Source organism: Ictidomys tridecemlineatus, chromosome 3 (assembly GCF_052094955.1).
Source record: "Ictidomys tridecemlineatus isolate mIctTri1 chromosome 3, mIctTri1.hap1, whole genome shotgun sequence".
In the NCBI taxonomy this organism is placed as follows: Eukaryota; Metazoa; Chordata; class Mammalia; order Rodentia; family Sciuridae; genus Ictidomys; species Ictidomys tridecemlineatus.
Window position 1 is genome coordinate 89,460,657 of NC_135479.1, and position 27,714 is coordinate 89,488,370.

At 39.8% G+C, this 27,714-nt stretch overlaps 1 protein-coding gene and 1 long non-coding RNA gene across 3 annotated transcripts in view; one reads left to right on the forward strand and one right to left on the reverse strand.

Annotated features, from left to right (window-relative positions):
- Positions 1-27,714, reverse strand: part of Slc9a9 (solute carrier family 9 member A9) — a 541,578-nt gene that overhangs the window by 361,180 nt on the left and 152,684 nt on the right. For both annotated transcript variants that reach the window (XM_078043469.1, XM_078043468.1), the window contains exon 6: positions 3,999-4,104. In XM_078043469.1, coding sequence (XP_077899595.1) covers positions 3,999-4,104 — 106 coding nt within the window. The remainder of the gene's footprint in view (positions 1-3,998; positions 4,105-27,714) is intronic.
- LOC144376278 (uncharacterized) overlaps positions 1-27,714 on the forward strand; it is a 90,099-nt gene that overhangs the window by 58,009 nt on the left and 4,376 nt on the right. The gene's annotated exons all lie outside the window — the stretch shown is intronic.

Sequence of the window (27,714 nt, forward strand, 5' to 3'; positions counted from 1 at the left end):
GACAGAGATTCTCTCTCCAGGCTCTTGAAGAGAGAGACAGCACTGCCAAATGCCGGCGGCCATCTTGTGACCAGAGAAATTGAATGAGGAAGGAGGGTCCTGCTTATTTCTCTGAGTCCTTTCCTCAGCCATTTCTATTTCTGCTGCTCATTTCAATCAGCCAACATGGACTCCCTTTTTCTTCACCCCTGTTTAGGATGGTTTCTGGTCAACTGTAAGAACTGCACAGTTCATCAGTGGTAAACCTGACATTAGATCTTGTGGCTTCTTGTTCAGGCTTCTTTCAACTGTGCCACGCTGCACCTGAAATCAATGTCTTTGTTCGGGATTCACAAACACACACCCCTCCAGATCTCTTCACTACATCTTCTGCCTCCCTTCATGGTCTATGAAACAACTTTGGAAATGCAAATCCATCATGTGGGGCTCATTCCTGAGCCAGTGTGGATCAGGCTTAAGCATGATGTTCCTGTATTCTTGAAATAACAATATAGGTCAGGGGCAAACTAATTTCAGAACTTTTGTGTTAAATAAAGTTACTTCTATTTGGGGACAAGTAATTCTGGATCATTTTCAACTATGGACACATGGTATAAACGCTGGAGATACAGCTCAGTGGCAGAGAGCTCACCTAGCAGGTGTGGGTCCTGGGTCTAATCTCCAGTACTGAACCAAAAAAAAAAAAAAAAAAGAAAGAAAGAAAGAAAGAAAAGTAGCATCTATCACCTGGTGCTATGTATAAGAGTTGTGGTCATGAAATTCAATTATAAGTTACTTGTCTGAAGTTTGGAGGGCATTTAACCTAAGAAACAGTATTATGATTATTTGCTTCTTGGACAAGCACAGTCTAAGGCCAGCATAGTCTGTGGCTAAATGCTGTAGCACAGTATTGTCACAACACTGACAATTAAAAATATAAAAAACATTATAACCAAAGAGGATGGTTCTTAAGCAATATTATCTGGAAGAAGATGGGAAGGTAAATGAAAGTGCATGGCTATTACAAAGGGGCTCTGTAGACACTGCCAAGGGCCATAGTTGTCAATAATTTGGGTTCTTTATTACAGTATCTTTATTACACATCCGCAATTTTGATTTCTGTAGTTTCATTAAATCATGGTCAACTGAAGTCTGAAAATATAAATGGGAAATTACAAAATAAAGGATTCAAAAGCTTTAAATAACTTTTATTATAGTATATGGTTATAATTATTCTCTTACTAGTTATTGTTGTTAAATGTATCACTGTGCCTGATTTATAAACTTTAACACAAGTATGGATGTATATATAGGGAAGGAAACAATAAAAATCCAAGGTTTCAGCCTTCTTATCAAGGTCTTGGAATATCTCTCTCATGGTTAAAATGTGTGGGGGATAATGTATTCCTAAATACACATCAAAATGTATAACTTGTTCTCTATGATATAAGAATAGCTGTCACTATTGTGTGTATGTGTATGTGTGTGTGTGTGTGTGTGTGTTGCTATGGATTAAATCTGGGCTTTATGCATTGTAGGCAAGCACTTGACCACTGAGCCATATCCCCAGCCCCCATCACTATTCTTAAGCTTCAAAATCTCACAAAAGTGGAACTAAGAAAGGGAAGACACATATACAAGTTTTAGTTTGTTCTTTGAACACACACTTCAAGTTCATATGCTTTGCTTTCAAAAGGTTACAATTTAGAAAGGCAAATATACATGTAGTCCAATACTAGCTGGAAGGAGATTGACAGAGGTAGGCACAGGAATGGGATCGGGCCTCAGCCTGGTGGCTGCTGGTTCCTGAAGGAGCAGACAGTGGGTGAGAGTTGGGAGACCACTGGGTAGAGACAGAACTGGGACGGCAATGCGGGGGTGAGGGGATAGTAAGGTAAGGCATGGCACTGTCTCCCAGAGGGCTGTGTTGGTGGGCTGTGCTTGGATCAGTGTGAAAGAAAAGAAAAGTGGGGAGATAAATGTTTGAACTTTTGTTCTGAAAGTCATGGAAACTCTTTAAATGATATCAGCATAGGATCTTCCTAAGGGAGCTAGAAAATGCTTGGAAGAGAGAAGATAAGGATGAGGCATTCCAAGAAGGAATTGTGTAGGAGTAGATTATAAAGAAATCATCATGCATGCTATAAAGCACATTTAAGGAGCAAGAGAGTGAGTGAAGAGAACAACCCAGGGAATGCTGTGCAGGGGGAGGAAGTGGTCAGCCCCAGGCAGCACTGGAGGAATAGAGTGCAGACCCAGGAAGGCCATCTTGGGTGCATGGTGGGTGGGGGGGTATGCAGTGCAGCTCAAGAAGGGGCTGGTGACGTCAAATGCACCAAGTGAAAGGAGAGCTGGTAGGTCTGAACTGGAGACTTAGGGCAGCCAAATGTTCTTAACTACCATGACCTCTATTTTCATCAGAACCCACTAGGGTCACTGTGCACAGTACCAGAATCACCAAAACTGGGAAGCTGGGGGGTGGCCAATGTCTCCTGATCAGAAAAGAACCTTGCCACCATGCCAACCACATTTTATGGTGAAGACGTTATTAAGACATGGGTAGAGGGGAAGGAGAGGCATTGCCAGTAATAACCAGGTACTGGCTTGAGGAGACAGGAAGTGCTTGGTTTCAGGTGCCCCCAGGCCTGTGCACCATGGAATCTACCTTCGTCCTTGGTGTCTGTGTTTTTAATGGGAAACCACTGTGGATAGCAGTATCCATCACGCAAAAGCTGGACAGTTGTAGCTGCATGGTTCTCTCCTGAGTTCATTTGCACTTTAGTGGTTTTGCTTCGTTTGGCCTTTTACAACTTAGCAGCTCAGGAAGTAAAACTGAGGGCTCAGCAGATTTTTAAAAATTTTTACTCCAAATGTTGCTTTAATGTTAGTATTTCTTGGACAGGGATTCCTGATGTCCTAATTAATTTCTCTTGGTGTCTCCTTAAAAGCATCCTTTTAACATTTGTGGATCTGCCCATGACTTTTGCGTTTAATTTGTACTCGCTGATATTTTCCTTTAAGGCAGGGAGAAAGGCCCCTCCTTCTGTGGCCAGGTAAAAGGTATTTGGAGACTCACTTGAAAGTTGCTGAATTTAGTGGTGACTTTAGGGCAGCAGCTTTAAGAAATGTCAACTGGCAGGGGTAAAAAAAAAAGAGTAGTTCTGCTCTTTCTTCCTCCCCTTGTGAGATCTGACTTTTAAAATCCTTTGTTGCTTCACAATACATTTTCAACTGCATTTGAAGTAATTAACGCTCAGAATTGAATCCTGTTGTCACATTTAATTATCAGATAGCGACTTTCCTTTGGGATATCTGACAGTTGCCCAAAATGTTGTTCTTAATCTAAAACCAAGAAGTGACCTCTGACATACTAACAGCCACCAAAGTGGCATTTATTAAATATAAATGATAAGTGTCTAAAGAGGAGGTGCATGTGGGAAGAACACTGGTGCTCATCTCAAACAGCGAATCCTCCAGCACAAAGGGACATCACATTAGGTCTTACTTGAAGCGCCTTCAGTTCCATTTGTCCTGGGATGATTCAAAGCCTGCATTTGCACTGAGAAATCAAAGTGTTCTGACCCTAAAGTTCTAGCTCCAATCTGTCCAGCTCCCCATAAAGACAAAGGCTTCTATTAGTGTATTTTCTGGAAAGTAACTTGCGTGAGGGAAAAAAAATGATATTGATTTGAAATGAAGAAAGCTCATTTATGTGCATTTGAGGAACCCTAAGTGGATCAGCTAAAGATATGCAGTGAGGGAAAAAAAAAATCTGTTACCCTCTGGGTAGTTTCTTGTAATAAGCTGGAAATGCAAAACCCATTAATAGTATTAGAAATTAGGTGCCTAATGAATTGTACCTATTATTGGAGATTTTCTGTGATAACAATTCCTTAAAAGCTAGAAATTGCCTGTATCTATGACATACAGAAAAGATAATGTTAAAGGCATGGGGAATGATCTCTAAGAGGACATATTTTACGTGGTTAAAGAAACACGGACCAAGTTCTGGTACTTACTATGTAAGGACTATGGCCACTGCGTCATTCAACACACTCTCTCCAAACAAGAGGGTGTACAGGTCCGGGTCGACATGCAGTTCATGGAAAATAGCCAGCACAGTCACTAGAAGACACACACAAAAAGATGCAGAGTTAGCTGGACAGAGTATGGAACTTTCTAGGTTGTGGTCACTTCTACACAGCAGTCATTAAATACTGGTCTTCTCAAATCCATTCACTATAGGGCACCAGATGTTTATTCCCCAAAAGGCTGATCATCTCATTCCCTTGCATGGAGATTTCTCTGGGCTCCCCAGTGCTGACAAATTTGAGCTCCTCAGTACAATCTGGGCCTGCTTACTCTCCAGCACTGTCTCTCTCTACACTCCTTCTCTGCATCCTTGGCTGCTTTCCTCAAGCCATGCTGAACTTCCACAGCTTTCCAAACATACAGTATGCTTTGTTAGCTACTTTTGCATTTTGATTTCTTCTAACAGGGCAGCAATTTCTTTGTCATCAACCTGTTACCTCTCATCCATTCCCTAAACACACACACACACACACACACTCTCTCTCTCTCTCTCTCTCTCTCTCTCTCTCTCTCTCTCTCTCTCTCTCTCTCTTCTTGATACCATAGAGCCCTTTATTCATTCTTTAAGAATCTTTCAAGTCACCCTTTCTGAAACCCCTAACTTCTTCAGCAACAAACAGGTCCATTTCTTTTAGATTCTAGCATTTGCAGGGAAGACACGGATGGACAGTAACAAGTCCTCCGGGATTTGTAAGAATCAGAACACACTCGTCCTATAGATGGGACGGTTGCCTCAAAATTTGTCATGTTGGCCCACTGAATAGTTCAAACTGAAGGAATTTGAGGAAGCTGCAGAAACAGGAAGGTCTCTCTGAGTTCTCTCTTTTCATCTCTCCAAAGCAAGTCATAAGATGCTCAGGTGAGAGGTGTTCTCTTATACCTGAGAAAAAGAGCATCCTTATCTCTGAGACAAAAGGTCACTGAGAAGAACCTGAGCAAACAGGCCTTGCTAACGCCTCCCCAGCTTATTACTATTAGATCACACTTTTGCTCTGTCACTGTTCTCTATGACCATTGGATTCTCATCCAACTTACTATTTTAAAAAATGTAACTGTTTCTTCAGGTCTTTATTTCCTTATAAAGGTTCTCATGTCCCATAACTCTTATAGTAAATAAATTTGTGTGGTTTTCCAAAAAAAAAAAAAAAAAAAGATCCTAGCATTTGGATCAAATCACAAACTTAACATAGAAGGGACTGGAAGATCCCTGGGGATGGGACCCACCTTTACAACACAGAATTTAACTAACTTGCAACTGTTTAATGCACAAATCACAAAATAGATGAATGAATAAATACTGTTGCATTGGCCCACTCCTCTGAAGGAGGGGGTGTCGGCCCCCAGATCTTACTCTCTCCTGAGATGGCATCATCTAGAAGCACAAACTCAAGATTCCTAAGAGCAGAACTTGTTTCAGGTGGCCTGCAGCACGGTACTATATGCCTTGCACTTGCCTCGAGCCTCTGCGAATACTTCAGGACAGTAAATAATCACACGCTGATTATCTGTGTTCATCAAAGCTATTCAGTGCCTTGATATTTGAAAGAGTTATGCAAAGTGTGAACAGCAATCATTAGGAAAATGATCCATTGGATTGATTGCCGCGGGTGAAAGAGAGTGGTTGAAAATGAGACTGATGGTAACATTTTAAGGCAGAGTGGGGATTTTCATTTCCATTCTTTCCTATTTCCTGGACTGGGAGGATAGTAAGTAGGTGGTGTAAGACAGTGCTACTTGGGGTGGGGGGAGAAAGGCAAGTTGAGTTTGTAGGTTTTACAAGTAGGATCAAGAAGTTTGAAGCTCCCCCAGCCTGCCACAAGAGGGGATCACAGAAGGGTTTTAATAAGAGAGTCTGATTCAGAAATAAAGCTCAGGCAGCAGGGCTGGGGAAAAGGCATGTGGCTGGAGGCTTTCCCAGTGGTTCCATTAATAGAGGCGCTGCCCCAGGACAGGAGGAGGCCTGTATTCAGGCCCCCAAATTCCTGCACAGGATGCTCTGCCCTGTGCATCTTATGCATCCGGCTCCTTGGTGCTGCTAGACCAGTGGCCACAGTGCTTGGCACTTTACTTAGTCCTTGGTTTGCATCTCCCTGTGTATCACTACCACAGCCTAGCACGGCTTACACAGTAAATCCTTCATGGGTGGATGATCAGGAGGTAGTATCAGTGAGGACACGGTGGGAGCGACACTCCCAAGGTATTTGGGATGGAGAATCAGTGGTCTTGAGAGACAGGAAGGAATGACTCTGGATTTCAATCTACTGTAAAATATGGTGTCTGTGTTTAAAAACAATGTAATATGCACTTGAAAAATTCTAAGAGAGTGTCATTTAAGTGTTCTCACTACAAAAAGAATGGTGAGCATATGTGATAATGCACATGTTAATTAGCTTCATTTAGCTACTCCACAAACCATATTTCAAAGCATCATGTTGCATATCATAAGTATATGTCACTTTTATTTGTCAATTAAAAATAAATATTTTATTCATTTATTTTTTAAAAATATCTATTTTTAGAGCAGATACAACTGCAAGAATCAAAAGGAAAAGAAAGAAAAAGAAGAAAGAAATCAGGAATTGGCATGGCGTTTGGCTAGACCTCATCTTCTTTAACTGGGCATAGAATCAATTTCATTACTCAAATGAAATAGTCTTATTAATCATGCCAGGTAAAATGGCAAAGACCTACTCTGCCAGTGTGTAGCTCTTGACATTTGTCACAACCCTCAGCCTCTGCAGTGGTAGTGGTGGCTGGTAGCAATACTTCTGCAGAATAATCTCTTTCTCCTTCTAGGTTAGAGTCAAGACCCTGCATCTCACCAAAACAAAGAGATTTCAATTGGGGGTGTAGTTAACAGCTTTTTCCTTTTGCTAGGATCTTGTGAAATAATAGTCAAGTTATTCTTTAATAGAAAATTCTATCACAGCAGTTCTGTGGTTGACTTAGTCTCTATAGCTGTTCATTTGTAGTTTTGAGATCTGAAAATGACTTGCTGTTCATCTCCACTTCTGGGGAGGTCTCTTAGGCTCACGAGCAGAGATGTAAGACCCTGGGTTCCTTTCCCCCACGTCCTCAGTTATGAAGTCCACTCTGGCCTATGGGGATGGGCTCTGGCATTTTTTCCAAAGAGAGCTGTAAGCCTTTCTGGGGGAAAGCCTTTTAATTAAACATTCAGTTTAGTTCAAAACTGCTCTGACATTCCCACAATTCCTTTTGAAGAAAGAACTGAACTCCACTTCATAAACGATATCCCACACAAAAGGAAAGGCTCTGACTTGGTGCATTCCTATCTACCCTGTGAAGAAATGGAACAGCTTGGAAATAAAGCCAGGCAGTGTGTCCTGCAAGGAGGAGCATTTTGTCAGGACCACAAATGAGTTGAATAGGTGAGTCAGGAAATTAGCCACCCACTCTGCTGCCGAGCTTGGAACTTATAAAACAAAACTCATTTCATGAGCCCGCTGGCAGGGCTCACTCTTACACACCACATCCAAGACTCCCTCCATGGCATCTTCTAGGAGAGGATGTCTTGGAAGAGCTGTGGACATGCTCAGAGCAGCTCTGTGCACATCTTGCTAGGCTTGGAGGGACAACTCCAGCCCAGGCTATAAAAACCAATGCCTATTTAAGATGATCCCTCTGTGTTGGCATGCGAATACTCTGGATGCTATGTGGACAGGAAGGGGAGAAGACATATCTGGTTTCTTAACCTTTGATTTTATTAAGGGACCTGGTCATTCTCACTTCTCTCCTACGTAGGTGCCACTCGCCTGTTGGTGGCAGGTTGTCCTGTTCACTCCTGGCTGGGAATTCCTTTTCTGTTCCACACCCTTTTCATATCTGAAGTTTTCTGCAGAAAAGTCCAATTTGCCTCTTAGGTGGGTGATCAGGGGGAATATGTGCATCTGATCTTACGCTCAGAGAGATGAGCATCCACCTTACTCTAGGGTAGTGGAGGAACAGAGAACTGCTATGGAATCATCAGAGGTCCCTGAGAAAATAGCTTCAACATCCATTCAGCAAAAGGGCGATGGTGGGGAGCAAGGTGACACTGGTGTGGGCTGCACCTCTCAGAAGCTGATGCTGAGGGACACAGGAGGAAAAGCTGGAGCCAACGGACTCTAAAGCCCACTGGGGCTTTTGCCTAGATATGTAATCTCACAGGCTGATTAGAAGAAGCCAGAGGTTGAAGCCAGATAAACAAGAAGGGGAAACAGCTGGAGTAAGCTCTGGAGAGGGTAGAGGGTGACCAAGGGGCAGAAGGGCAGGGTTTTCTCAGGAGGGCCAGGGGACCCATGCAAGAGTCAGAGGCCACCCAAGAGTGGAAATGTACAGAATGTCTGCTGGGAGATGAATTCAAGGTTCATGACAAGATTCAGGTCAAGTACAGGATAATTCTCAGTCTGCAAGATAAAAACCCCAATGCAGAAATAGCACGAAATTTTGATTAGTTTCTTCATCACATCAAGAGTTGTGTCCCATACTGCAACTCTATCAGAACAACAAAACTAACCTTTCCTCAATTCAAAGGTAACAATCATACTTGGAGATAAAAATACAGATAGGGACTGCCGGACCCCATTAGTAGCTCATAACACGTTAATTCTTAAATGATGTTCTGTATTTTTTTTTTAATGATGACCACTTTCTTGAGACTCTTTTAGTTACTTCTAAGTCTTCAGGGTGATTTAGTGACAGCCCCTTCCCTAGCATCTCTCTTAGCAGCTCTCTGACCCATATTTTCTCACTGTTTTATAAGGAATTTAAATTTCAAATGCTATTTTAATGTGGCAGTTCTCAGCAACCTAGCAAAAGATCTGCCTGGGTCGATGAACAACAAGACATAATCATTCCTACCCCTGTCATTCTAAGCCATCATTCAGCCCCGTTAAGATGAGGGCTGTCCCCCGAGAGTGTGCTCTATGGTTTCCTGCGCAAATCAGTATGTCTGACACTTGTCTACGACACATGGAGAATCAAAAATGTCTCAGGCTTCTGCAGTTGCATCCATGTTAGGCCTGACAGGTGGAGCATCCTGGTATTCTCATCAATGAGGAAGCATTTTTCCATTTCCCAATTGATTATTGTGAAAATACATTTTCTTTATCTCAGAGGGAGGAAAAAGGGTGAAATCGTGTAAGTTTTCCAACTTTCTTGAAATATCGTACATGGTAAGATTTTTAAGGAGGGGCTTCTAAAAATAGTTGTAATATCTAGCTAGCTGGAATACTGGAATTACTCTGATCCTCCACCTTCTTAATGAATTGCCAGCAGAATTGGTACATGGATGGGTTTTGCCAGTGGAATTCTGGCAATCATAATCCTAGAAATTCCCCTGGAAAATCTAACCCTTCTGAACTAGGTTGAAGAAATGGCACCAGATTTAGAAAGCTAATAGCTGGTCCTTCCTTGAAGTCATTTTAAATTAGAAGTTACATAACAGGTCACAAATGACTTGGCTTTAAAGCATTGCTATTTTACTTTGACCCTCAGTATTAATGTATCATATTGCACTGAGTTAGTGGAGAAGATAGTATAGGCAAACACATTATTACAGTCCTTCTCAACCAGATTCCTTGAGAGAAACAGCTCTGATGCCCAAGGAAATGTTTTCAAAGGGCCACACTGGGACCCCTGTGGTTCCTAATACCCATTCAGGAAATCCTCAAGGTCAAAATCATTTTCCCAATAATATGAAGGTACTACTTGCATTTCCCATTCTTTTTCTTTTATTCATGCACACTGGAATTTTCCAGAGGCTACCTGGTAGATGCTACTACAACAGATTGAATGCAGAAGTGGAAATAGAATCTCACTGTCTTCTATTATACCACACTTTGAAGAGTTTTGCAAAGATGTAAAAACAAGGTCTCTATATCTTTTTGGAAAATAAATTTACTTTTCAAGAATATGTTATTTAACATGTATATGATGGCTATTTTAAGCAAATCAATGAAAAAAATCAAGATTCATTTTAATTTCCACCATCATAAATATTAATACACAATACATGCATAAACAGAAACTTTTTGGAATCCTTTCTCATTTTGACAAATTATAAAGTGTTATGATACAAAAAGAAAAAGAAAAACAAAACCTGAGAGTCACTGTTCTAAGGCATTGTGGATAATAAACTAACTGATTTCCTATCCATTGTGAGTAACACAAGCTAAGCATCAGCTCTGAGAAAAATGAGGAAATAGCCAGATGTGGTGGTGCACACCTGGAATCCCAGCAGCTTGGGAGGTGGAGGCAAGAAGATGGTGAATTCAAAGCCAGCCTCAACAGCAGCAAGACATTAAGCAATTCAGTGAGGCCCTGTCTCTAAATAAAATACAAAATAGGGCTGGGGATGTGGCTCAGTGGTTGAGTGCCCCTGAGTTCAATCCCTGGTTACTCCCCTCCCCCACTCCCCAAATGAGGAAATAGTCCCTGAGATTCTCCTGCAGAGCTTCATTTTTGTGTTGGGTTCCCATTGAGAAAGGCTCCCTAGATCTTAATATCTTTTGCCATGCAATAACCAGTGGATTCTCTTGGCATTCATATAGAGAATTTCTAATAACTCTTAAATGAAGAACATTATTCTTTCTACATTAACTTCACTTCTAGAAATGTTTCTGTCACTGTTATTTGTATTAAGCCCATTTTTGAAATATAAACGCTTTGAGAGGAGAGATTATTTCTTCAATATATAAGTACATAATACAATATTGACAATCATGCATCCTTGACTTCAACCACAGCTGCATGGTGTTTGAGAACAATCTACATCCAAGCACCCCTGGCAGTCACAGAAAGTAGAAAAAGGTAATCAAGAGTTCATGGGTTTTGGCACTATGAAAAATAAAATCCAGATATAAAACAAAGTTTGAAAAGGAAGAAACTTGAAAATAAATCCAGGTAGGGAATATTCTTTAGGTCTTGTGTCTGGGATCTTATGGACTGAAATCTGCTAGTACTTTAACTAGTGCTTTGAAATTTTTCCCCAAGATACCTACAACAGGAATATTCTAAGTTTAACATCAGCAAAGAACATAAACATTTAACAAAGACCCAATTTTCTCACCAATGGGGTTTAATGAGCCATGGTGTGGTTTAATGGAAATCTGTGTAGTCTGCCCATTTTTGAGGGAAGATGACTCACCCTATTGTACAAACGTCTTCCAATCAGGATTATTATCACTTAAGCATTTTTGTCACTTTATCCTTATTTAATTAATTTTGTATTTTTGCAGTGCTGGGGCTCTAACCCAAGGCCTGATGCATGCTGGGCAAGTGTGCTACCACTGAGCCACACCCCAAACCCCACATTGCCATTGCAAAAAGAAACATGGTGTGCAAATATTTACTCACAAATCATGAAATGAGTTTAAAGAAAAGCCCAGTGGGTCCAAAAACAAGCTACAGTTAGGATGCGTCACCTTGAAGGTAAAAATAAATCTGTGGCTCATTACATGCAACAATTGTAAAGAAAGAGATCAAAGGAGAGTTGTGTTAGTCATGATTATGGCATCCATAAAATATGGGAGCTTTGCAAACAAAATATTCTCTTGCTATAAAAAGATATGAAACAAACAGATATATCATCGTTTTCTAACCGGTGGGTCAAGACCCTGAGGGACATTAGGGAACTGTTTCAACATGGAGGGTGAATAAGCCTGCTCACGAAACAGCACAGCAGAACACAGCAGAATAATACTGAGAGGAGTCCACCAAGGGCTTGTGTGAAAGGAAGGTTGAAATGGCAGGCAGGAAGGAGTCATATCCCAAACCTACCATCCCTGTGGTCACCCTTCCTGAGAGGCTGAACATGTCTAAGCACAAATCCATGGAGTATCTGAAATGTTTTCTTGCATAACACCGAGAGGGCTTTGCAGAGATAATGAACGCTGCTGATCTTCAAATAGGCATATTATATTAAACCATCTGCACAGGGGCTGGGGTGGAGTCTAATCTAGCCATAGGAGCTCTTAAAAGCAGAGGAAGTTTGTAGACTGGAGTCAAAGGTGCAACGGAAGAGATGTGAAAGGGAGGAAGTTAGGAAGGCTGAGTGTGCAAAGGATTCAATGCACACTTACTGGATCTGAGAGGTAGGGCTCACCTGCAAGAGCCCTAGAGAGAGTTCTTCTAGGAGCTGAGGGCAATGGCTTCTTTTGTCCAGGAGGGAAATAGGGATCTCAGTCCAACAACCTGAAGGAGCTTGAAAGTAGATTCTTCCTCATGCTTCCTGACAAGAGCCCAGCCAGCCAACACCTTGATTTTGGACTGCTGAGACTCAAAGAACCCAACTGAGGCAAATGGGACTTTGGACCTTCAGAACAGTGAGATAATAAATGTGTGCTGTTGTGATCCTCTGTGTCTTTGGTAATTTCTTATATCAGCCCTAGAAAAAGAAAGATACTCTGCCTCCCACAACAGCAACTTCAAAATGGCGGCAGGGCTAAGCTTTGTCTCCCAGACCTTTGGCTTTTCAAGGCCCAACTGCGGAATGGAGATATGGCTGGGATAAACCCTATTCTCAGCATAGCTCGGCCCTTCCTGCTCCTACTGCACCCCTGGCAGAAAAGAAATCACTTAGACAAATCTGTTTCAGATCATGCTTAGCAAGGAAAACCCTGGACCAATGACAATGCTGTCGGCTGAGAGTACGTGTGCCCACAGGCCCTCTGCTCTGATGTAATTATCCATGTGTGCACCTCCTGGTGCCATCGTCACACACAACAGACCACTCATTTTCTCAGAATGCCCTGTTTTATAGCTCATAAAATCACTTTATTCTGTAGTGCTTATCCTATCTGGGCACAGATAGGATGTTGGACACAGTCACTAAATAATCAGTGCTGAGACTGAATGAGGGGCCCCAAACCAGCATCCAAGGTTAACAGCCCAGGCAAGCCATGCCTCAGGAGACGCAGCCCAACGTCATAAAGCACCTGTCATGATAGAGGTGAACAATGGCCCTTTTCATTTTCTTCTTTGAGCATTTTGGCATTTTTTTCTGAATTTTCTATAATAAATGTGCATTATTTTCAGAGTCAGAAAGGATAGGAAGCCATTTACAAAACTCTAACAAGAACATAAAGCATGGTGCTCCGAGTCCCTTCCCCAAGGCCACAGATACTGTCTGTGAGGACCCAGTGCTCCTCAGGACTTCACCTGGGCCTCCAGAGTGCTGGTCTCGACGTGGCCCCACACTGCAAGCACTTCCTGTCTCTCCAAGAGCTCCCCTCCTTGGTTTGGAGGAAATGAGCCTTTCCTGATGTTGCTTCAACCTCTCCAGCCTCTTGCCCTTTCCTTTTTAAACCCATCTCTTTGGAAAGAGCAAGAGGAGAGGTTGAAGGTACACCAGGAGAAGTTTGTGTCCCTTGCCCAGGAAAACATCCTGGGCTCCCTTCTGACTCTGGGAACTCTCTCCCCGAGCAATCTCACCTACACCAAGGCTATGTTAGACATGAGGTATCCCCCGGAAGCTCATGTGTGAAACAACTCAAGGAAGGTTAGAGGTGAAATGATTGGGTTATGAGAGCCTTAACCTAATCATTGCATTATTCTCTGATAGGGACTAGCTGGGTAGTAACTGTGGCTGGAGAAGGTGGATCACGGGGTGTGCACGTACCTCAGGGTTTATACTTTCTGAGCTGAGCTTAGTCTCTCTCTCTGCTTCCTGGTGCCATGTATGAAAAACCTGACTAAAACACCCAGTAATCTCAGTGTCTAGTCTATTCCTTCCTCTTCAGAATCAGACATCCCCATCCAGCTATTGCCATGACAACCTGGAGGGGATCTACATGAACAGATACTTATTAAGCACCTACAGTGTACCCAGCCATGGATATAGATGCCCTCCAGACTCCTGGCTCCCTCCTCAGATGCAGTGAACCTGAATTACCAGTCTCAAGGAGTTTGTCCATCCAGAAGCTTATGGTTTGTGTTTTTAAAAGTGTTGTGATTTACCTTATTTGCAATGGAAAACATCTCTGGCTTGAGAGAATCTAATAGGAAGAGTCAAACCACACTTTGCAATTCAGTAGTTTACAAGGTCAGGGAAGGAGGGAAAAGGAAACCAGCTTCAAAAGTGCTATATTGCATCAGATTCTGCGTCATGATCTAGCTTTGCCATTTCTGAAAATTTAGCCCTCCATAGTAATCCTTTCTGGACTGGATAATAATATAAGGTTAAAAATTTCAGTTGCAGATAAATACTTTTTCTTAGGTGAAAGCAGCATTTATCCTTAAAAAAAAAAGACAAAGACATATCCTGCAAACACTTCAGCTTTGCTTTGAACTGATCCTCTTGGACAAAAATGGTCATCATTGCTACTAATTGTTTATCTGTATCCATCAATGCCTTGATAGTTTCTGGCAAACGGTGGGCAATTAATTCTATTATTGAATGAATGAATGAATCTCTGAAGGTATGTGCCACGTGGTTCACTCTTGAGGACCCGAGTGGCTTCCCTCTCTTTTGTGATCAGTCACTTCTTTGCCACTCATTGACCTGATAGTCCTTGTTCCAGAAAGCTCTCTCCATTTCAGTTCAAAATAAGAAACTGAACAACAAAATGTTTCTTATCTGTAGCACTCAGGTCTAAAGTTCAACCTCTGTTGCTTCTTGGACTTGTTCTAGAAGGATGAAAGCTGCTTTTCAAGGAATTCAAATCCCTGGGGTTAAGAGTCTTCACAAAGCAAGGAGAACCAATCTCCGTCTGTCACCAGTGGGCACCCTAAATCACTAGCAGGACCCTGAGAGCCAGTGCTCCTTAAATTTTACACAAGGGCTTCACTTTCCATGGTTTTGACCTCTCCAGCCAAGCTGGTCCCTAAAAATGATCCAGTCACTAAAGAAATATTTTCTAAGAAATTATGTGAATCCAATTTGCTTCAATGTGCAACATCCTTCTTTTAACATAAAGAGCAAGTGTGGGCTGGGCACTGACTTTCAAAACTTCTGTCCTGCAGGTCTGTCTTTGATCGATGCTGAGAATGAACTGCTTTCATTTAAACAGAGCCATTCTGTTCCCCAAACCAGCAAGCCAGAAGCTCTCTCAACCACAGCTGTTTCCCAGCTGTCCACGAGCTGTTGAATGACTTCAAATGGTTTTTCAGTGTGTTCTTGAAATCCCAGCCTCAGAACACCTGGAGTCTTGCTTTATCCACTTTCAATATCCGGAAGCATTTATATAGTTTGTTGTCATCTATTATTGTCTCCAATTCTGTTCTGTGATGCCAACTTTCCATAACTGGGCTTCCGACTTCTAAAGCAAGACCCTGGTGCCAAGACCTTGCTATTCATAACTCTGTTCTGCAGTGGAGGATGGTGGCTAGGAACCTGACTCTGATGTTAGACCAACCAGGGTTGAGATCCAAGTCGTGATGCATGAACTGGGTGATCTTGAGCCTCACTAAGCCTCATTTAAGCTTCAGTCGTCAAATGAGGATAAAAATATTTCCTTCCTCATAAGTTTTTGGAGAATGATTAAGTAGGTTCATTTTTTGCAAAGTGCCTGGCATATTGAGAGTACAAATAGTGGTCTTTATTTAGCGCTACTGGTCATGTTGTTGAACCCATTAGGGGGTCTGTCCATAAAATGGAATGGTATTTTCTACTTTGTTTTCCCTTTGATGCTCAAAAATGATTTCTAGAGAAAAAAAAAATCAGCAGGCAGAGAAGGCATATAAACTCTTCTCTGACTCTCTTTTTCCTCACAAATTACACCTTGATTATCTGCATTTGAGAAAAAAAATACCTAATTCCTATTTTATATGCATTTACTTTCTTTTTCTGGGCCCTAGGGTCCTCATCTAAAAATGAGGTTGAACAAGACTGTCTTTAAGGAAATAATAATGTAAAGAGAGCACCCACAGAATGTGAGAAAATCTTCTCCACATGCACCTCTGATAGAGCATTAATCTCCAGAGCATATAAAGAACTCAAAAAACTTAACACCAAAAAGAAAACAAAATAACTCAAATAACTCAATCAATAAATGGATAAAGGAACTGAACAGACACTTCACAGAAGAAATAGTCAATCAACAAACATATGAAAAATGTTCCACATCTCTAACAACTAAAGAAGTGCAAATTAAAATTACACCAAGATTCCATCTCACTCCAGTTATAATGGCAACTATCAAGAATACAAGTAACAATACATGTTGGTGAGGATGTGAGAAAAAAGATACACTCATACATTGCTGGTGGGACTGCAAATTGGTGCAACCATTCTGGAAAGCAGTGTGGAGATTCCTCAGAAAAATTGGAATGGAGTCACCATTTGACCCAGTTATAGGGTTTATACCCACTCCTAGATTTATACCCAAAGGACTTAAAATGAGCATATTACAGTAACACAGCCACATCAATGTTTACAACAGCTCAATTCACAATAGCTTAGCTATGAAACCAACTTAGGTGTCTTTCAACAGATGGGTGGATAAAGAAAATGTGGTATATAAACACAATGAAACATTACTCCACCTTAAAGAAGAATGAAATTGTAGCATTTGTGGGTAAATAAGCAGAACTGGAGGATATCATGCTAAGTGAAATAAGCCAATTGCAAAGAACCAAAGGTTGAATGCTTTCTCTGACAAGTGGACACTAATTCATAGTAAGGGGGGGGGGAGAATAGAGGTACTTTCGATTAGACAAAGGGAGGGGAGGGGGCATAGAGGTAGGAAGGATAGTGGAAGGAACCAGACACTATTACCCTGTGTGCATAGGTAATTACATGGTCTGTGTAACTCTACATCATATAAAAGCAGAAGAGTAAGAAGTTATAGTCTATTTATGTCAAAATGCATTCTACTGTCACATATAACTAATTAGAAGAAATTAAAAGAAAAAAAAAGTTTGTCTTTAAGGTCCTTCCACACCTAAAATTTCTACAATTCTCATACTCCAAACTCCAGGGATGAAGTGTTCACATTTTCCTAATTATGCAGATGGTGGCCCCTGGTGCAGGGCTGGGGTCAGGGGTATGATATGCAGAACAGCAAAGGCAGGGCAGAACAGCATCAAGGCAGGTGATCATGAGATTGACCCTTCTCTGCCTGAAAGAGGAGAGAACTGTCATAATGTCAAGTGCACGAGTCCTCACTTTGACCCTGACCTCTCAGGTAATAACACAGGACACCCCAAAGAGTGCCTGAGCTCATTGCTCCCTTGCTTTAATGATGAGCTGTCCCTGGCCTTGGATGGGAATGGAAAACCCCTAATCATAGGCTTGTCTTCTGCAGAGGAGACACATGGCTCACAGCTCCTCCTGCTGATGTGTTATATTCTTTGCTCAGCCTAAATATTGGCTTGAGGTGAGGGAAACCAAGCCTTCTCCCTTCCAGAGTGGTCCAGGGGTTGTGGGCCCTCTGTTTATGAAGCTGCCTAGATCACCACTGTCTTATATTTTAACGACTGCCAATGGTGTGTCTGCACCCCCCACCTTTAGACTGAGAGCTTCGTGAAGACAGATTCTGTCTGGTCACCATGGTCTGCCTCAGTGACTCCTCCAGCGCCTACTACAGAGCGATCAATAAATATCTGTCGCAGGAAATCAATAATAAAACAAGAACTTGATTTTTGACTGTCAGGTTTCATTTTCATCCAAAGCTTGATTGGCACATCACTCCTCTCTTTTGAGAAATAGCAGTGGTGTAGGATGAAGGATATCAGGTATGCTTTGCTCCCGTCTCTGCCACTCATGAGCCTCTGTAAACTCAAATAAAGCACTGAAGTATTTAGAATCTCTATTTTTTTTTTTTTTGAAACAGGGAAAATCAACTAGCTGTGGTGGTGATCAAATTAGATGATACATTTGTGCACACTTAGTTAATGACTGTTAGCACTAGATGACATGCTCTCCAGGTAGTCAAATTCAGATGGAGCTTTTAATTGTGTGCCAATTAGTGGCTTTCGGTACTTTCTACACCTTTAGCTCCAGTGCAGCCGTTTCTTTGATGGGTGGAATAAGTCAGGGCTGATTTTGGAACTGGCTAAAAGTTAGCTAGAGTCATTAAGATATTTTGATGATATACATGCAACAACAGGGTCTAGAAATCTAAGAAAACAGAAATCCTATTTATATCTGTTATCCATTGACTTGCTGTGAAATTGCAAGTCGATCCTAAAATTTCTCTGCATCTTATTTATTTCACCTCAGAAGTGGGTCGTCTGCACCCAAGACAATGATGTCAAAAGAACCAAAGTTGTGTATGTGGAAGTTATTTGAGTTCTTTGAAAGAGATACACAGTATAAATCCAAGCTGTTATTTTTATTTCTGAGTAAATTTGCTCAAGAATAGAACCTGGGTTTATGCCATGGTGTTTTATAGACTCAGGTTTATGTAGAGGCTTTTAAACGGATTGCTGTCGCAGTGTGCTTAACATGGAATCAGATAGAGGCAGAAAACGGTCCAGAACTGTGAAATGACAATGTGCAGGTGACACACAGACTGCGTGGTGAAGATGGCAGTCTGTCTTGGGTCTCTGGAAGGTGCTTTCGGTGGGAAGTGAACTGCTATCAGGTCCTCTGACTCCTCAGAGGTATCATTTCTCTTCCCCCTTGGAATTCAATGAAAGCACACGGATAATTCACTCACTACTCCACAACAAAAGCAGTAGAGTATTTCCATACCAAATATTAAATTTTTTGTTGATTACATTGTGTTTTTTTTTTTTTTTTTGTCTTGGGTGAAAATTAGTGTCTCTTGAATTCTTATCTGGAGTGTTGATAACACACCTGATGAAAAGCCACAAACCGGGTGCAGCCTGAAAAATGTGAAATGCAGAGACAAAGAGGACTGGAAGGTTGAAAAAAAAAAATACATGGTTCTAGAAAGAATACACCATCCAAACAAAAGAAGTAAATGAAGGCCACAATTAAATATTGAAACACAACAATGAAGAGAAAGTGTGATCAAAGAGACTGAAGGAAAACAACACTAGAACACAAAAATTCTTCTAGTTGTGCCAATGTTGGCAATCATCTCTCCTCTCTTACAAAAAAAAATTAATAAAGATTTTAACCGAGGAGTTCAATGACAAATGAAAAAAATATGAGAGGCAGCCCAATTAAGTCACCCTTACTGAAGAGGCTTTTCTCCAAAAATAACAGTTCTGCTTTTAATTATAGGTTCTGGGGTCTGTTAATCAGCCATCTTCCTCAAGGCTAAGCTCAGTGCAAATAACAGAGAAGGATTCAGCAAAATGCCCCGTTTAATTAAAAAGAATTTAATTAAAAAATATTTTTATACACATGACCAATCACCATTATTTATGCAGATGTTCCCTCGTGCTTCTTTGAAAATGCTCCCCACCCCTGCTTTAAAAATATGCCGTGCTTCTGCAAGAACTCCAGTGAAATGTGAAGCACCATGACTGGTAGTTAATACCTATTTTTATCAAAACAGCAGTGCAGCTCACACATCACCCGAGCAGCCGTAACCATAGTAACCCCAAATAGAAAGGGTCTTCGGATTATCAACACGATCAAAGGTAAGATAGTTCATGTGCCTCTGGAATAGTTACACTGCAGTAAACTTTAAAGGACAAAGGTGGCTCTTTTTTTTCCCCCTACTACTTAAATGTTAAATGAAAACTGTGACTTGCAAATATGGTGTGTGGAGATGCTTTTCATTTTAGACCACTATGATTTCCTCAAAGCGTTAATGATAGAAAAGATGAAAACTGAATTCTGCACATTTCTCTAGTGCTTCTGAAATCTGATTGTGCCACAGAGACGATAATAATTTTGCCAAGTTGGAGAATTTGTTCCAGAGAAAAACCCTACACTCAGAAGCCTTGCAAAATGAGAAGCCATTATTTTGTGTCATCCAGGCACCCAAGGAGAGGACGGCTATGGGTAATGACACCCCTTCGTGGGCTGAACTAGTCAGTGACTCAGGGTGTGGACTGGTTGTCAAATTAGGAAGGAAAGGCACCTTTAATTAGAGAAGCTGTGCAACTGGTTTGAAAAGGCAGTGAAGTACCAACCCAAACAAAGATCTGGGTTTGGCTTTATAATTTATGGTTGGGGCAGGATGGAGTGGGAAAGGATGAGGGGAAGGAAATAAATTGTCCATGCTTAATTATTCTATGATCTGGACAACCCCAAACAAAGAACAGTAGAGAAGTCTTTATAAATACCCTTTGCAATTCCTGATACAACGACAGGGACAACATCTGGAAATATTGGGGAAACCCCTATGAATTAAAATATTTAAATGTGCAGCAAGTACTACAAAAAGTAGATTCCACATGAAGACAGATATAATTGGATTATCATTCCTTTTTAATCTCCTTACTTTTGGAATCTGCCACAGGAGTGGCAAGTAGTGAAATATGAGAAAACAGTTTCTTTAGTATGACTCTTTCAGATGAGATGGGATATCTGGCAATTTTATGCTCAATAATAAATGAATAAGAAGGCTAAGGAAGCGTTAGCTCTAAAGCAAATGAAGCCCCCAAGAAGAAGAATTGTTAGTAAAAATTTATCTTAAACCTAAGCAATTTAAAAATAATTTCCTATAGAGCATTTCATTTGATCTGACAATTTCTTCTTTCTGGCAAACATTGGAAGGCATTCTGTGTTTCACTGTTTTGACAGCATCTATTTTAGGGATGCAAAAAGTGGGGTTCTGAGAAGTGGAAGAACTAAACTGTGATGCTCCGATGCTCATGACACTCATCTTGTAATGAATAGACAACATTCAGGATGCTCCGTCCACTGGAAGACCTGATCCCACCTCATCTTTAGATAACTCTCCCACCCCATCACATGCCTATTTTAGTTTTAGTGGCAGTTCCTCTTGAGATTGAAAGTTGATGATCTATCCCTAACTGTGATCCTTTTATGCGGTTTCCGGGGACCTCTCCTCTAGGCATTTCACCTACATACACGAGCTGGGGCTACCTTATCCAGAGTCCTCACTCATGCTTTCCCTGGAGACCAATTCACCCCAGAGTTAGAGTGACACCTAGCAGTGGTCTTAGGTAGTGCATGCTGGAAAACATTTGGACCTCAGAGACAGACAGGGGCCAGGTCACAGCAGGGTCTGAGCATCCCTGGAAGACAATAGCTCCCAAAGGCGAAAGTCTAACAAGTTCTACTGGAGAACTTTCTCTCCTTTTTTTTAGGCTCCTGGGAACTAACATAAGTTTACATTATTTTAGCAGGGAATACATATGAGGAAGATTTATTATGATTATTCTAAGAAGTAAGACATACCACCCTTAAAATGACATGCATGTCCTATGAGTTCATAAATGGATATTTATTGATGTCCAGAAACATCAGTGCAGAGTCTACTTTGCTCTCTGTAATTCACCACACCTACGCAGAAAAGCAAATAGTCCACTTCTTGGTTTTTACATTCACTGAGTCTCTGGACCAGCAATGTTAGCATGAGTGGGCACTTGTAGCAATGGGTCCTTAGACTCCACTCTGGACTCACTGGATCAGAATTTCTGGAGGTGGGACCTAGTAATATGTATTTTAACAAGCTCTCCTAGTGAGTCTTAGGCATGCTTAAGTTGGAGAACCACTAGAGCAGTAAATAATCACAACGATCATCACATTCCTTTAGAAAAATAAAACCAAGAAAACTTATGCGGTCAGCTTGAATTTTCCCTGTGCATTTGCAATATGAACTGAACTAGATCTCAGGTCTTCTAATACTCCTTAATAAAAATATCCTGGTGTTACGACACTTGTCAAGTGGAGGTTGCCTGGACATTAACAAAACAGACATTGACTTTGTATCCATATTCCTTTTGGCTTCTAATTTCAATAAATGAATTATCATCCATGCATTTAATTTGGTCTTCAGACAGGATAATGCCACAGTGAATTTTCTAAATTCAATTAACATGAGCCAGTAGTCTCTTTATGAAAGCCAACATCCAGTGCTCAGGGCTGCATCGAGCATTTTAGATTCTTTGCACACTTCAGCTGCTGGAGCAAGTCAAGAAGTGTGACTTACACGTAAAATGTGACTTCTGTGCATGTTTAAAAATTCATGTCATGCACAATATCATATCGAGTATGAAGATTTTCCTTTTAAGATCTTTTCAGTATACTTCTTGGTGATTTACTAACATGGCATAAAAATGTTTGGTTAATTTTTTCACTTTTATGAAATTCTGAAGTTTACTTTTTTGAGTACGCAGATGTCCTTACACATACATGCATAAACGTGGTCAAAAAGTATATGCCCTTTTCTAATTTGCTTGTTTTATTTTAATAATATGTGTTTCTTTTTCCTTTTTGACATCTTTTCTTATCTTGAACTCTCATCTCCCCTCTTCACAAGTAACCCATATTTACAATCTAGTTTATGTCTCACCAATTTCTCTTTATACTAAACTTTTCTTTGTTATAACCACCACATGTATTTTTAACAGATATTAGATGAGATACTGCAACTGGGGAAGAAAGAAAAATAATTGCTATAGTTAGATACACAATCTTAATTTTTCTTTTGTAGTGCTGGGGATGAAACCCAGGAACTCTGGCATGCTAAGCAAGCACTCTACCACTGAGCTCTGCCCCCCCCCCCAGCCTGAGATACACAATCTTAAAGCACTTTTTTTTTAGTTGCATGAGATATAGTCATAGGGACTATTTTTTCTTCAATATCTTGTCCATATTAAGATTGCTAAAGGGTCTCAAGTTCCCAGTCTAGAGGTTAAGATTTGTAGCAGAAGTTCTTTTGCTATTTGTAAGTTGTGAGTCTCACACTCCTGCAAGGGGAGGCTGGAATGTTTGCCCCTCTTCTCAAGCCTATGGAAAAGCACCTAGACCATGGTACAGCTTAAGATGTCACCCATGGAGTTTGAGGACACCATGGGATAATATTTGCCTCTCTCCTGAGAAATCTCATAGGCTGAGAATATTTAGCTTCTCTGATAGTGGCTTATGAGCAATCAAATAAAAAGGTTCTTTTTCTCACCTCTTCCCCCACCATAGAGAATTCAGAAACTGTATCTACCAAAGGATAAATAAGGCATGGGAGAAAGGGGTAAGAACCCAGCCCAGCTGCTCTCTTGAAGGCAGACTGTCTGCTCAAGGCTCGGGAGGGTGAGAGAAATGAGAACTTGCTTTATCACATGACATTGGACATAGGCGCCACTGACCTGAGTTTGAAGGAGCAACTTAAAGAAACAAAAGTTTTTATCCAGCAAGTAGGAAAGAAGTAGCCCTAGAACACTTTTAAGGGGACAGTAGAAGAAAAACTAGTCCCTATGGCATTATACTTCATAAGTCCTGCTTTTCAAGGTACAAGGTGTGTAGGTTACCTTGAATAGGTTATCTATGCATAAATACACGAGAGTGACAATCATTTTTAAAAATTTGAATCATATTGTGTATACCATTTACTGCATCTTACTTTACCCAGTCGACAATGCCTCCCTGGAAAATTCCCAAATCAACTGAAAGCGCACTCATTTATCCTCTTTAATGGCTACATGATGTTGTATAGATGTCCTACAATCTATCTTAAAAAAAATGCTGCAATAAACATCCTTGTCTATACATCCTTCAGAACTAGTGTTTTTACTTCTGTGGCACAGACTGCCAAGGAGTCATCTTGCTGGGTCAGAAGGAACTATGCATTTTAAGTTATAATAGCTGTTGCCAAATTGCTTTCCAAAAATCTGTTAATGATTCTCATTTCCACTAGAAATGTGTGAGTCCACTTTTCCCTGAATCCCTGCCAGCAGTGACTGTTAGTTGGTGTTATAATTGTTGCCAAACTGCTAGAGATAAAATGATATGCTGTTACTTTATTTTACATTTCCATGACTTCCCGGGAATCCAACCTTTCACATTTGCGGCCCCTGTAGGTTTCCTCCTCACAGTCTCTGTTCACGTTTCTGCCATTTAAAAGAGTCCTTTGTATATTAGAGGTAGTCTTTGGTATTTAAATGATTGCCCCCAGTATGTTGTTTATCTGTTGACTTTGTTCATGTTATATTTTTCCATTTAAAAGTACTTTCTCTTATGAAGTCAAATGTACCTATTCCTTCATCTAGGTTTCCATCTTTTATTCAGAAGAATTTCATGTCCATAATCTCTTAACATAGATTTATAAATTGTCTTACAGGAATTTTTAATTTTATCATTTACATTTTAATTCTAAGTGTATTTTTGCAAATGATTATATCAGGTACAGTTTTATCATCTTCTAAAGAGATAGACAGTCAATTGTGCAGTACCATTTATTGAATATAAACCATATTTCCCCTCAGAATTGAAATACCACTTCTGACAAATACTCGTGTATGCTGAGATCTGTTTCTTGATTCTCTTTTTTCTACAGGAACTTCTACCCCTAGACCAACAAACATCATATTGATTTGGTTATAATGGTTTTATAGCATAGTCTTATCTCTGATTGACAGATATGTTTCATATTTCTATTCTACAATATACATTGTAAGATAATTTGTCCAATTTCATTGGAATTGTATTGAATTTTAATATTAATTTGGGTGAAAGTGACTTTTATGAAAGTATTCTTCCCATCACCAAGATGATGATCTAGTATAAAATACTGTTTTTTTTTTCCCCAAAACCAATAAGGGAGACTGTCTGTAAAGAAAAAAAAATGGAATTGGGACAAATGACAAGTACAGGGGCCATGAGAAATCCCTGGGAGAAGGAGGGCTGTCTTGGGTCACTGTGTGCAGGAGGGAGTCATGGAGCTCAGAAGAATGCAGTAGCCTCCAGCAATAGGCAGCTTCATGCAACAGTGAACAGAAAAATTAGTGGGGAAAACTGTTTTAAGTCCTGCCTTTTGGCTCACTTGCATTTCCTTGGAGTAATTATTGTTCAGTTCCTTGCTATACAAAACACACAATTATCCAGACACTGGGGAAAGGTGTTTACCAGGGAAATAACAGGGCAGTGCAAAAGATCTAGGGTTTAAAGTTGATGAGAATAAATGGAATCTGAGCAGCCTCCTTACCTACAAATCCTGGAGCCTGTAAGTTGCCAATGTCATTCCTTTCTAAGAGTCTAAACCCTGCCCAAGGAATTAGCTAGGACAGGATTTCTTTACTATTGACCATTTAGGCTAAATAATTATCCACTGTGTGTGTGTATGTGGTGGGGGGTGTTCTGTGTACATCAAGTTTAACAGCATCCTTCGTCTATTTCCCCTACTTGGTGGTTGTTGGTTGTACTGGTGATTGAGCCCAGGGCCTTGCAATGCTGTGCAAGGACTCTACTACTGAGCTACATCCCTGGTGCTCCCCTTTCCCCACCTGCAATAAGCAAAAATTGTCTTCATGGGTAACATCTCCTCAGAGTCAATGTCACTACAGGTAAGAACAACTGAGCTAGTGAAATGATAGAAAAGTGACAGCTATAATTTTGAGGTTCTTCTTCAATATATATCTAATTAAATACTTGAAAGTTGTAATGACTTGCAGTAAAAACAACTAGGAGAAACTAAAGTATTATAGTAGACAAATCAACATTTTAAATAAACTTATTAAATGAAGTAAAGAAATGAGAAAATACTTAAAAGGAAATATTAGGTATGAAAAATTTACTAGTGGGAAAAAATAACATAATAAACACTAGGATAAAGGATACAACTAAAGATACTGATTAGATACATGAGAAATTCAATTGAGGAACTCTGCCAGCAGGAAACAGGAAAGAAGAGATTAAAAAGATATTTTAGAAATGTTCTGAGACATAAAGGATAGAAATAGAGTTGAAACATTCGGATAATAGGAGCACAAGATGCAGATTAAAATCAATATGTAGAGAAATATTTGAATGAATAAGGGAAAAAGAAAAATAACTTTGAGCCTACTCTTTTATATCTAGTCAAATTTCTGTTCAAATATAGGAAGACATTTTTAGGCATAAAAATCCAAGGGGGATTATTATCCAAAGACTAACATTGAAATCATTTTTGGAGGAGGTATTCAAGTAGAATAATCTAGAAATTGCTGGGATACTTATGAGATGTAACAGGGATCACAAAGCTTACTAAACTATTTTGTTGTTTAAAAAAATACTTTATGGAAAAAAAACGTAGGAGCAAGTAAAGGAGAAAGAGAAAATACATCCATGATTGAATCTGCTCATCCTAGAAAGATACGTCTCTACATTTGTTCATGTCTTAATTTACATTTTATATACATCAATGTCATTATTTTCTTTCTGATTAAATTTAGTCTCAAATATGTGCAAATTTTATAGATATTGCATTCTATTTCTAGATATTTGTTGCTAGAATTTGTTTAAATCAGTTGCATTTTGTATATTTATCTTGTATCCAGGCACCTCACAGTATTTTCTTTTTAATTCTAATAGTTTTTGAAATAGTGTAACATCAACAAAATATGGTAGCTTTATTTTTAAATTTTCATTGTTATGCAACTTTTGCCCATTTACATTTTTTCTTACTGAATATGCTAGAATCTCTGTGCCAGTTACTTCATTTGTCTTGCCATGCCTCCATCTTTCTCTACATATTCTCTGCTTTGCCACACTGACCACATGAACATCATTAATAAGTTCTCAGGACCTCTAGTTTTGATTAAGTTTATCCTATGGGGAGCCCCAGGAAAGACCAGAAGGATAATGTAAAGGAAAATGTAGGTATTAATTTCCTGAAGTTTTCAATGAAGTGTTAACTTGAACTAAAAATGTCCCTGATCAGAAGCTTATTGTTCTCCATAGATGATAGACTTCACAAACTTTCTTTCATTGGGTTCTATGGGCCACTTTCTCTCATACCTAGAATCTAGGAGTAACAACTGTTTGGCTGCTTCCAAGCTCCTGATTCCTGTCCTGTTCATTTTGGTTTTTCTATACCTACATCATTGAAGAGTCCTCTATAAATACAATTTTCTTGAAATCTCTACTTTTTTTCATTTAGAATAATATTTGCTGTTAGATTTTGGTAAGTACTTGAGTTACATCTAAATTATTTTATTTTCTTCATTTTTTAAATTTCAAATTTGCATTAGTAATCCTGCTGCATACTATCAAATGCCTTTACCTCAGGGATATGATCATACATTTGATTCTCCTTTAATTTACTGGTATAATGGATAATATTGATGGACTCCATGATATTGGGCCACTCTTAATTTCATGGAATGTTATGCTTAGTATTATTACTCTTTTCATGTCTTTATATATTTGATAAAATATTTGTTGATGGTCTCCTCTGAGACAGGTTACAGTCTAGTTACTAAGAATATAGTAATAAACAAAATCTTTGAACTTTTGCAGCTAACATTGGTAGGCTCTATTTGAAAGCATTGTATTTCAAACATATTTATCAGTACAAGTAGGATGGTTTAATATTTTCCTATTCTGTGCAGTTCTTTTCAGATTTTAATTTTAGGATTATGGTATCTTAAAAGAAATTGGGATATTTTCAAATTTCTGTGTGACTTGCAATAGTTTAACTTTTTTCAGAATTATTTCCTTTAAAGTTAGATGTATTTTACTGGTGACACTATCTGATCATTGGTGCCTTATCAGTGGTAAACTTTAATCACTTTTCCAATCTATTATGTGGCATTTAGACTTCAAATTTTCCATTTATTACCGAAACAAGTTTTAAAATTTTTTTTAGAGTCAACTTTTTTTTTTTTTGCTAATGAGTTACA